This window comes from Centruroides vittatus, unplaced genomic scaffold, assembly GCF_030686945.1.
Source record: "Centruroides vittatus isolate TY-2023 unplaced genomic scaffold, ASM3068694v2 contig_356, whole genome shotgun sequence".
Classification (NCBI taxonomy): domain Eukaryota; kingdom Metazoa; phylum Arthropoda; class Arachnida; order Scorpiones; family Buthidae; genus Centruroides; species Centruroides vittatus.
Genome location: NW_027122179.1, coordinates 82,239 through 95,220, shown reverse-complemented (window position 1 = coordinate 95,220; position 12,982 = coordinate 82,239). Strand labels below are relative to the sequence as shown.

Here is a 12,982-nt window from a genome sequence, read left to right as displayed (position 1 = left end):
TGTAAAGAATCTAATGGTACGTCTCGCGAATGAATTTATACATCTAGTTATATATTTTTGTAAAATAAACTTTTTGTAAATTGTTGTTTTGTTAAAAACTATGTGTACTTTTTAAATGTTTAGTTGGCTGATGAGGAGCAGTGCCCGAAGCATGTAGTAATACTCGTATCAACTGAATAAAGATGAAACTCGCTAAGTGTTTAGATAGCACGGTCACGGTCTTGTGCTTTAAATAGCACGGTCTTGCGTTTGAGAATCATAGAAAATTATAAAACACGGTTTCGGAAAATCGAGGTAAATAAATTTTTGTTATTTAACGTTAAAATGTGTAGTGGAGTGCGTTATTTCTGGTGCACTGTCTCTCGATACTTAATGAAGAGCTTAATCTATAAAACTGGCTTATGTTAAGCCCTGGTCACACTGCGATTTTCAGCCGTGCAGGCGACTGCAACCGCAACAAGCGGGAGTCGCGCGCGTCTTCTCGTGGTCACACTTCTTCGTTGACGTTGCAACTTGGAACACGTGACCCTATAATAAACAAATAATTTACAGTAGCTTGTTTTTGTCTACTTTCGTGAGTTCACCGACATTTTACGTTCTACTTCAGAGTATTTACGGAATTTTATCCACATTTCTTATTAAAATGGCAAGCAGTTCCTTTTCTGGAATGAATAAAAAAGAAGGTGATAATTTTGTTAGAGCTTGCAAGAATATACGAAGACAAAAATAAGCGAAAGCGTTCATGTTGAGTTCATTTCGCAAGTTTCACTTAAGAAATGAAAATCAACGGGCTAAACAATCGTGCTTCCACCAGCTGATGATTGAATTAAAGCTTTCGGATACTGTAGGTTATGGGGGATATATCCGTCTTTCGTTGGTGGGAGTGAGATAACGGATATGGGAAACTAAAAGAGAGAAAGAATTTCAGAGATGAAAAATCAATGGGATCGGGTAATATATCCAATTCTTTTTTAATTTAAAACTCTAAAAATCTTTCTAAAACTCTAACAAATTTTCAAAAAACCTTTAGGTATTCAAGTAAAAACTACTCTTTTATATCCGATTTCCAGTGAGTTGACTAGCGTGCAAACAATAAACAACGAAAGGTGCTATACTTCATGAAACTTCTTATTTATTAATATCCCAAATGCATTTCGCAAAATCCTCATCAGTGAGTAATTGAACCTCGGCAACTCCCGTTCCTTTTATACCTGGTAACTTTTTCCCAGCATGCATCTATTTGCATACCGTCATTCTGATTTATCAGATTTACGTATTCTATTATACAGAAATGTTCTATTATTCTTCTTTTTAAACAATTTTCTTCTTTATAAAGTATTTTTACATTATTTTTGTCTATTTTACAATGATTATTTTTACAATGTAGGTACCACGGTGACTCTTCTCTTTTTAATCGTATTGCAGCCTCGTGCTATTTTAAGAGTATCTCCAGCTTTTTTCCGGTTTCTCCAACGTAAGATTTTGTTTGTGGACAAGTACAAAGCAATTTATAAATTACACCTGCAACATCAAGTTTGTTTAACATATTTGTATCATCTTTGTTTATAACATTAACTACATTCAACAATTTGTTCTTTTGTTTTGCCACGATACATATAGAATACTGTTTGAAAATCGATTTATATCTTTCATAAAGTTTATTTACATACGGAAATTCAACATATAGAGTACTACCTATATGATTTTTAACATTATATCTGTAATTTATAAAACAATTATATTACTTACATAATAAGTTCTTTGGATAATCATTCAATAAATATTTTTTGAAAAAGCTGTTTTGTTTCTTTGTCTATGTCTTCTTGTAAAGATGTTCTGTTCACTATTTTTTTAAGGTCCATAATAAAGACATTTTTCTTTGTTTCTGCGGGACAATATGATTTATAGTTAACTGTCTTTTTTGTATTACACAATTTTTCATACTTACGAAATTTTTGAAAATACAATAATTTAATTAATAAAACAAAAATACAAATATATACAAATAAGACAGATACAAACATATAAAACAGTTAAAAATACTAGTGTGGCACGACAATTTACATATTCAAAGTTACAGTTTTGATACCATAGTAATAACGAACATAACAGTGTACTAGGCATTTAAAGACAGTTAATTACATTGCTGGAGAAGCAGATTGCATAAGACTGCAACTGCTTAATATAAAATGTATATCTTCCGAAGCAACCAGCAGTAGTGGTGCCAGTGATGACAGATTTGTCGTTGAAGTAGTGCAGGTACAGACGGTGATGACTTGCTGGAGTAGAGTATACATACAAAATCCAAGTAGGCAGAAAGTAACGATGTCCTGTAATCTCACATTAGTGTGATATCGTGTATTGTTATGTTTTGATTGTTTATCAGTTCATTGTACTGTACATGACTCATTTTTTCACTAAATTCATTTCAAGACCAATTTCTTTGCTATCTTTAAATATTTGACTACTTCTTGTAGTTTTGCAAGATTTTTTAGCTATCAGAATAATGTCAGCAAATCTTAGATGGTTGAGGTGTTCTCCATCTATAGATATACCTTTGTTCTTCCAGTCTATTTTACGGAATACATTTTTTAAGAGTGTTCTAAAATTCTAGAGTGTTATCATAAATTTTCACTTTAGGTTTAGCTTCTCTGCATATGTTGGCTAGAGTTTCCATATATGGCTTTTCAATGCCTTAGTCGGTTAAAGCCTCTATTACTGCTCTGGGACATATGGAGTCGAAAGCCTTTACGAAGGTTATTTCCAGTGGTATTCAATATTCATTGGTACGGCTTAATAATTCTCTCATTGTGTGTATATGATCTATTGCACTGAAACCACTTCTAAAGCCAGGCTGTTCCCATCGTTGTGTAGAATTTAATATGGTTTTTATTCTGTTGTTGATAAGCTCCGTAAATATTTTGAAGATAATTGGGAGTAAGCTTATGGGTCTATAAATTTTAATAACTCATCGTAGACTGCATATCTTATTAAAACACTACACTCATGACACCTTATAAATTTGCAGCCGTGTTTATTCGGTACAAACGAACGTTTTCGGTCGTGTTTAACGACCTTCTTCAGGAAATATCCAAAAAATGCGAACACAACGAAAATCTGCAAAAACGAACAAACTTCGAAACGTTTTAAAAAATATTCTAAAGAGAATTGCGTGCGCCATCTCTACATCGATGCGTATTAAATAACACATTACATGAGAATAAAATAAAAATAAATAACAGACAATGAAAAGTAATATGCTCCTTGGAGACATTAAAAATAAAATACAAACATAAACTATGGTGCAAGCCGAACGGCGCACAGAACATAGGGAAGGAGAGGAGCTGTGCAGAGACAAAAACTACGGTTTCTGTCCTTGTGTAGGCTTCCGCATATCCGCTTTTCTGAGGTTTACATGTCGCCTGAGCGCCAGGCTGCAGATATTTTACTAGCCTCTCTGAAGTTGATAGATTGTCCTTTCTGGCTTGCTTTGCAGATATGCCAAGCTTCTGTATAACGGAGGTGCTTTATGTTGCGAACTGTTTGTACTAATCTTGCTTGGGCCCATTCAGCTTGGACTTCTTGGGGATCTGCCAGGACGTAAGTCGCCAACGCTGTGCATGGTTGTTCGCTTCTTATATTTCTCTGATGTTCCGCCAGCCTTTCCTTGAGTGATCTTCTGGTGGCTCCGATGTAAAATAGCTTATTTTGCCTCTGTGTGTTCGCAATAGGGATCCTGTAAACCCCCGGAAGAGAGTTAGTGTCCATGGCGTCTTTATCCGCTCTTAGCAGCTGGTATATAGTGGGATTCCGTTTATATATTATTCTTTTGTTTGTGGCAGTTCCTATACGTCTATAGATGCTGCCCAGTTCCGCCCAGTATTCCATCAATGTAAACTCCTCTGTATTTAGGAGGTTTCGCTCCTTATTGCGTGTCGGAATCTTGCTAGTGAAAGCTTTAGGACTGATCCCGTTCTTCTGAGCTAGCTTAATGATGTAGTTCATCTCTTCGTTTTTGTCTTGGGTACTACTACAGTGTGTGTGTGCTCGTGCAGCGAGCGCTCGGAATGCTGCGAGTTTGTACGTCGGCGGGTCGTGCGAGTTCCATGGGATAAAGATTGGGTTGTAAGTAGGCTTTCTGTATACCTTCGTACGGAAAGCTCCTTGGCTGTCGAGCTGTATAGATAAATCTAGAAAGTGTATAAGCATATCATTTTCTTGCTCGAGTTCGATCTCGAGGCCGAATTTGTTATCGTTGATGTCCGTTATGAATTGGTGTAAGTTGGGTTTGACATTCCAGAAAACAACCACAGCATCAACGTACCTTGCATATGTTAGAATTTGCGTTGCATATTTTGGCAGGAGTGCATTCTCCAGAGTTCTTAGGACCATCTCGCATAAAGTACCTGCCAGGGGGCTACCCATGGCTACACCCTTCTGTTGCGTGTAAGCGATGCCATTAAAGCTAAAGATGGATGAGAATGTGGTTAGGTGCGCCATCTCTAGTATTTGTTTTCTCTTCTTTTCTGGAGACTTGATCACGGTTAACAGGAAATCCCTTAGATGACAGAAGCATGGTTCCAGCTTGACAGAGGGATACAGAGCCTTGAAGTCTAATACGGTCATATATTTAATTTTTTGCGGGTTCATGTTAGCCATTTTCTGTAGAAGGTCTAGGGGTTGTTTTATGCTGAAAGGGCTTCGGAGTAAATATTTATTAACGAAGCCGTTAACCGACCTTTCTAGTAAGATTGTGGGTGCGCATCCTTTATCTACCACCGGCCTTAATGCCTTATTTTTTTAATGAGTTTTGGCGAACCCAAATAGCCTAGGTATCGAGGGAGAGTGGACTACGCCTTTTGTCAGACACAGTTCTTTAGCCAGCGATGTGATGGCAAATTTTTTAATCCTTGCTTGTAGTTTCTCTATTGCACTTAGATGCGCTGTAATACACTGCGTGTCTTTTATGTATTTTAGCATCAGGTTGTCATAAGTACTTCTATTCATGACCACTAAGTCCTTTGACTTATCTGCCCTTGTGAGCACGATATTATTAGCTTTCAGCCATTCTTTAGTTTTCCTGATATAGTACCAGATGGGGTCGCTGTGTTTTTTACTATTTGCATGCTTGATTTTGAACGCGACTTCCCATCTAAACGTTTCTTTCTTGATCTCGCTGAGCAACAACTCGAGCAAGAAAATGATATGCTTATACACTTTCTAGATTTATCTATACAGCTCGACAGCCAAGGAGCTTTCCGTACGAAGGTATACAGAAAGCCTACTTACAACCCAATCTTTATCCCATGGAACTCGCACGACCCGCCGACGTACAAACTCGCAGCATTCCGAGCGCTCGCTGCACGAGCACACACACACTGTAGTAGTACCCAAGACAAAAACGAAGAGATGAACTACAACATTAAGCTAGCTCAGAAGAACGGGATCAGTCCTAAAGCTTTCACTAGCAAGATTCCGACACGCAATAAGGAGCGAAACCTCCTAAATACAGAGGAGTTTACATTGATGGAATACTGGGCGGAACTGGGCAGCATCTATAGACGTATAGGAACTGCCACAAACAAAAGAATAATATATAAACGGAATCCCACTATATACCAGCTGCTAAGAGCGGATAAAGACGCCATGGACACTAACTCTCTTCCGGGGGTTTACAGGATCCCTATTGCGAACACACAGAGGCAAAATAAGCTATTTTACATCGGAGCCACCAGAAGATCACTCAAGGAAAGGCTGGCGGAACATCAGAGAAATATAAGAAGCGAACAACCATGCACAGCGTTGGCGACTTACGTCCTGGCAGATCCCCAAGAAGTCCAAGCTGAATGGGCCCAAGCAAGATTAGTACAAACAGTTCGCAACATAAAGCACCTCCGTTATACAGAAGCTTGGCATATCTGCAAAGCAAGCCAGAAAGGACAATCTATCAACTTCAGAGAGGCTAGTAAAATATCTGCAGCCTGGCGCTCAGGCGACATGTAAACCTCAGAAAAGCGGATATGCGGAAGCCTACACAAGGACAGAAACCGTAGTTTTTGTCTCTGCACAGCTCCTCTCCTTCCCTATGTTCTGTGCGCCGTTCGGCTTGCACCATAGTTTATGTTTGTATTTTATTTTTAATGTCTCCAAGGAGCATATTACTTTTCATTGTCTGTTATTTATTTTTATTTTATTCTCATGTAATGTGTTATTTAATACGCATCGATGTAGAGATGGCGCACGCAATTCTCTTTAGAATATTTTTTAAAACGTTTCGAAGTTTGTTCGTTTTTGCAGATTTTCGTTGTGTTCGCATTTTTTGGATATTTCCTGAAGAAGGTCGTTAAACACGACCGAAAACGTTCGTTTGTACCGAATAAACACGGCTACAAATTTATAAGGTGTCATGAGTGTAGTGTTTTAATAAATTTTAATGTCCACTTTGCTGCCTTTCTTATGGATGACTGTTATATTCGCGTTGTTGCAGTGATCTGGTATGAGTCTTGACCTTAGGCATTCTGTGTGTATATTCGACAAGATTTTTCATGTCTTTCTGCAAGGATATTTCAACATTTCAGCTGTTATTCCGTCATAACCAGATGCCTCACCATATTTCATAGTTTTGAGCGCTGATTCTATTTCTTCCGTTAGAACATCTGGGATCTTTTCTCCATTGTTAAGTGATTTTTGTCTTTGTGATTCTTTCTTTTCTTAAGTGAGTTTTTGGTGCTTTTTATCCTTTTATACCTTTTATTATTTTCAATTGCATCCTCAGTCAGTTGTTCATTGTATTTCCTAAAATTTTCTGTAATCAGTTTCATTATTGTCTTACATCATTGTTTGTATTCTATTCTTTTTGTATTAGTACTTGCTTTCATTTTCGGTCTGCGTTATAACAGATCTTTAGTTTTGTCAGACAGATCCTTGTGTTCATTTTTTTTTCTTTGCTGTGGTCCTCCTATCACATTAGCACAATTGAGAATGATTTTCCTTAGCTGAGAGCTATCTACTTAATCATGTAGTGTTTTATCTAGTACCCTTTGGTACTGATCTGATTTTTCCATTTGGTTATGTACGTTGATTCCTGATATGCTTGGTTTTTTGATTAACTTAAATCTTTCTAGTTGTAAATTTAAGATAATTCTTGATTTGACTAGTCGATGGTCACTGCCTGTTTGAAATTTATTAAGAACGCTGACCTCTTCAACTGTTTGGGTCTTGTTGGTAAGAATGTAGTCAATTTCGTTCTTAGTCACTGCGTTTGGTGCTTCCCATATCTGTTTCCTGTTGTGGTTCTTCTTTAAGAATATATTCGATATATACGTGTTCTGGTAACTTGTAAATTGCACCAGTTTTTTTCCTCTTTCGTTTCTTTCACCTAATCCATAGGTCCCCATTATTGGTTTGTGGTTATTTCCTTCTCTTACTTCGGCGTTTAAGTCCCCAATTAGATATTTGAAATGGCTTCTATTATTGTGCAGTGTCTTGGTTACATCGCTATAGAATTCCTCTATCTCTTCGTCCGGATATGAAATTGTTGGAGTGTATACTTGTACAATCTGTATGTATCTTTTCCTAAGTTTAAACTTAAGCTGGCTACTCGAACTGAGGTACTCGTTAGGTCGACTATTCTATTTTTCCACTTCTTGTTAATTAATTAGGAATCCTACTTTTCATGTTCTGCCTGTCAGTGTGCCTGGGTAGTAAAGGGAATTGCCTGTTGTTAGATCTAGTAGCTTTTCACCTTTCCGCTTAATTTCGTTGTTTCTAATGACGTTCCACTTCATGTTTTCTGCATCTTTTTCCAGTTCTACGAGTTTAGATAGATTTGATAGTCTACGGCATTTGTATGTTGCTATGTAGAGCATTGTAGTTTTTTTGTGGGTAGTTATGAATTAGATTCCGCTGATTCTTAGCTTTCTCCGCCCTCCTGACTGGTTCCTGAGGTCTATTCCTAACAAGGTCATTCGGGCTTATGGAGAATAAGGGCGATGTTTCTTCTTGTGTCATGTCATGCAGGAGGTCGGTAAGGCGTACCTTAGTACGCTGCCTCAGTGCAGGTTGGTACGGGGCAAATGTTATCCATTGCTTTTGCCATTTACAGATAAAACTTTGGCCAACTGCAGGGTTTACCCCTGGGCAGTGGAGTCGTCACATCTCTACGCCAATTTACACGATAGTATTTGGATATTTATTGTGTAAATTGAATGAAATGAAAAAAAATCAGTAAGAGAATTCCACTTTCATTTATTTATTTACCCAAAATTCATTTTAAACTACTCTGTAAATCAGGGGATATAAAAGAAAGGTTTTTACTGGTACGAAATCTACAGGCAAAAATTATGATATAAATAAAATTATCACAATATAATGAATTCAATAAATTGAATGATACCCCTTTATGGTTCTCGTCGTTTTTTCCACTATTGTTTCCTTTTAAGTTTAATGTTCTCCAAAATTGCATTTATCTTACAAATACAATTCTGTAAATTAATCACTAAAGACTTTAGTAACTACACAGCTCATTAATATAAGATTCAATACGGTTATATAAAAAAATCTTTCCTAATAGAACAAATCAAAAATTTAAACAAGGTCGCGTTATTTACATAGGGGTGTTTCTCAAAACGTAGCAAATTATATCAACATTAGTGTGAAACACGATGCGTCTTTAGGCGATTACCGTTGAACCATCTATGTTTTTTTTGTGCAAATTTAGTTCGAATAATTACTACAAACTTACAGTCTTACTACTGCTGTGCAAATTACACCGAATTTTTCTCACCTTCTTCTATTCATTTTTTAAAGACTTTTTCGTCTCTTTGTTTTCTCCACATACTTATAAGAAACTTTTAGTGATACACATTGTAAGTGTTGCAAACAGCATAATCGAAGTGTCTGGGTGGCTAAATATGAAAATAGCATTTATGAAAAATTCGCAAATTGAGTATCGTTAATAAAGTTTAACTAATTTTAAAAGCAAAGCAAGAAATTTATTTTACATTTATTGAGGTAAAGAGTAAGAAAAGACTATTCTACGTGGCTTGCAATATCGCGTTCGATCTCAAATTTGATCAATCAATTCTCAGAAAACATTGTCGTATTTTAAGAAAAAATATAATTTCTTACAAGACTATACATTTATACGAGTCTTTATCCTTCCAGTCCCTTCCGCCGTAGATTTGTTATTGCCTCTGAAAGCGTGTGAAGGGACTGGAAGGATAAAGACTCGTATAAATGTATAGTCTTGTAAGAAATTATATTTTTTCTTAAATGTGAATTCGTCCCGGCAAATTTTTAATGTAATTGTCGTATTTTACTTATTGTGATGAAGAATCCGAAATTAATATAAAAGAAAACAGGTCCATGACTTTGTTTTCGAGATACAAGGGAGTCAGTGATAATTCCCGTGCTCCCTGACGCTATTGACAGCACTTAACGGAATGTAGGGAAGAAAAATATGAATGTTCATTTCTGGTCCCTAACGGAAAATAGCCGTTTATATTATATTTTATTAATGCAAAGTGATATAGGTTCTTTAATTTTGCAAGATCTTGAAAAAATACGAAAAGTTCATGAAAGAAATGAGTATCCCTCATCTCTGTAGAACTCTCTCCAGTGTTCTCTTTTATTCTTAATTTTTCATGTTAATTTAATTCATGAACAGCAATCTTTAATGAGGTCCAAACCCTTTATTTTTGAATTACTCATTTTTTGTTTACTCGTTAAGCGCTAATCAATATCGAATATGCAGTAAGAAATTACTATATAAACAGTTTGTATTAAGGCAGTTCTAATATTCGAGGAAATACGAAATCTCATGCCCATTATAATTGAGGGAGCTTCTGTTAAAGGGTGTTTAACTTTTTGCAGATTTTGTATTAATCGTGTGACTAAAGAATGAATTGGCCTCTTAAACTGTGGAATAATTTATTGGAGGCCAAATGGCACAAGCAATTAAAGATTATTATATGGAGCCCTTAGTATTAATATGAAAATAGGAAGACGATGAGTCACTAGATAAGAATTTTACATTGTATTATATAAATTATTGTTAAGAATTAACTTGTAAATGGTGAAAAATGTAATATTTTTCTTCGTTATTTAAATTTTTTTTTGTTTACAAATGTAACCATTATACAATAACTTTCAAATACTTTTGGATACAAAGAATCAAATCTTTCATAACATCGCATACTATATCTGTATAAAAACATCATCAGAAAACATACAATATATGTTGTAATTTAACAGATATGTCCGGGTTTCTCGGGCGAGAAATATGTAGTAATTAACAACATTAAAATTAAAAAATATTAAAAGTACAGTTATTTAGGCCTGGATAGAAATAATTGTAAGTTAAAATTACATAAGAATCATGGAAGTTTTTAATAATTACCAGAAACTTAATAATTTCGTATCTTCTCAACAGTTGTTGTTGTTGTTTATAATTACTCAAAAGTAATTAATTATTACGCAGTGCTTATTTACATTTGCAGTAAAATTCTTCAAGTCAAAGTGTAAGGGTAAAAAGAATCCCGATTAATGCGTTTAATACTCCATTTTCTAAAAATTTTCTATGGCATTAAATTTCCCGTTATCAAGCCGTTTCTCGATAAACTATTCACAAAATTATTACAAAATTGTATACATTTTTTACTAAACAGTGACGGCAAGGGTGAATTTGCTGGAAAGGACTAGGGCTGTTGGTTACGTTGAAGTCCATCCTTCGCATCAGTGCGTACAGAGACATTCTAGACAATGCAGCATTATCTGCGATGTGACTGTACTTTGGTACAGCGTGGGTTGAAGAGAATAACATTTGCAAGGCCGATTGGCCAGACCAAAGTTTAGATTCCATCGAGCATCTCTGGGATTAACTGGAGTGTTAAATGTGTGCGTGGCCAACATATCCATCGTTCCTCGACGAATAGAAGCACATACCCCCACACAACTATCGCAATTTGGTCGGAGGTATGCATGCCCGGGAGAGATGCTGCAATGATTCAAGCCAAAAACAATCCAACCCAACATTGAAAAACGTTTATAAAAGCTACTTTTACGTCCACTTACGTGTTTCCCAATGCTTTTATAAACATAGTGTATAATATATAAAATAGAATATCGGCAGTGTGTGTATTCGGTATATATGTTACAGTGAAAACCCGTTTTTAGTTAGAACGCGTTTTAACTAGTTGAAACTAGTTTATACTGGACGTCTTTGTTAAAACCCAGTTTGTCTAGTTAAAAATAGTTTTAACTGAAATTCATTTTTGACTAGCAGTAAATTCTAGTTTTATCTAGACAAAACGGGTTTTAACAGAGACATCCAGTATAAATTAGTTTCAACTAGTTAAAATGCATCCTAACTAAAAACTGGTTTTGACTGCAACATATAGAATGATTCGGGGTAAGATGGTAAGCTGGGGAAGATGCCTACTTTTTGATATTTTCAAACGGTGATGTCAGATATTGTCATATGTTTGTATGATAGATCGTTGGGCCAATATTGAGTGCGGAAAGCTGTAGTTTGCTACCGTTATCTCATTTTTTACATCCGAGAAGAATAAAAGCAAGATAAGAACGAAGTTTTTGTTGCGAAATGTTTCTAGAATCATTTTAAAACTAAAAGTTAAAATAGAATTTATTAAAAATAGCGAAAAACAATTAATGTGTGATGTAGTTAAGGTTCTAAAGTTTTCATTGTGATATCTAGATTTCCATATAGATAAATGAATACAACGAATACAGTTTGGAATCAAACCCTCTTCTTATTGTACTTTTGCACTTTTGTGTACCCTCACGTTACCTGTGACGTCTTCTTCCACATACGAATCACTTTTCTACTGAATTGAGTGATCATTTTACTGATCGTATCAAACCCTTTTCTACAATTTCATGGCTGTCTGCTTAAAAATTTCATTGTTGCTTGAGCTTTGCACGCTAGTGTATTTACTGAATTACTGCGACAATGATATAGCACCAAATTGATGCGCCATTTCGCCTTTAGTGCGACAGGCAGCACATAGCAATTCCCTGCTTGTATTGGTGTTTTGCCCCTATACGTCATGCTTTTCCTCTTAGCAATAGACTCGTGCCGGTTGTGTATCTAATTCTGTTCAGGGGAAAATTTTAAATCGAAGAAACGTTACTTCCGTTTTAAATCGAAAGTTCCTATATAGATAACTTGGGCCTCCTGTTTCAAAGCTTTCTACACCTGTCGTCGACGTTTATCTATCCTTTCTCGAGATTAAAATTTGTCCCATAATTAATTGACACACGCGCGAAGAAAACCAGAAAAACTCCAAGCGTCTAGCCACTTGGTTAAGTGTTGTGCCCCTTCACCACACTTCAGCTATCTCCTAGCACACGGGTGAGTAAACAGATAATTTTTTTTTAAGAAAAACAATACTTATTTTTCATACATTCACAAAACTCCAAAACAAAATAAAAAGTTATAACGCGCATATTTCTGAACAAACAGTTAATGTTTTTAATAATTAAATTGAACATATTCAATTGTGTATTATAATGTTAAAACTAATAAAAAGAGATAAGTTTTATAATTTTATAAGTTCAGTTTATACTCAAAAATGTTAGATTAGAGAGAAATTTTAGGTTTCGATTGAGGAAATTCACCTTTTTCCACTGAAAATTAATAGAATTAATAAGAACTTAATAATCTCTCTAAACTTATAATAAATCATCCTGTGAGAAATGGTAGAGTGTTGACTAAACACTACAGTCTTTTTGCATGAGTAAGCACAATTACAGTAAAATTTTATAAAACAGTTATTAGTATTATTCGTTTAATTGGAAATAATTTTACTACAGAAAAATATCGTAAAAAAATCTTTCTTCTGATAGATGTATTGATTTTAGCACACATTAAAATAATAGTTATTATTTTACATTTTCGTAAAATTATCCATTAACCTAAAAAATGGGATTTATTCTTCAGTTATATATAGTAAATATACAT

The 12,982-nt window shown here is 35.2% G+C and overlaps 1 protein-coding gene across 1 annotated transcript; it reads right to left on the bottom strand.

The window, feature by feature from the left end:
• Nucleotides 1-3,411: 3,411 nt before the first annotated feature.
• Nucleotides 3,412-4,659, bottom strand: LOC136974776 (uncharacterized). Its single transcript, XM_067269714.1, has one exon. It carries the CDS (start codon nucleotides 4,657-4,659, stop codon nucleotides 3,412-3,414), a length of 1,248 nt encoding a protein of 415 aa, XP_067125815.1.
• Between the last annotated feature and the right edge of the window lie 8,323 nt (nucleotides 4,660-12,982).

Bases quoted from the DNA above. Each gene is read 5' to 3' on its own strand.
- LOC136974776 (XM_067269714.1), bottom strand. From the start codon at position 4,659: ATGGCTAACATGAACCCGCAAAAAATTAAATATATGACCGTATTAGAC.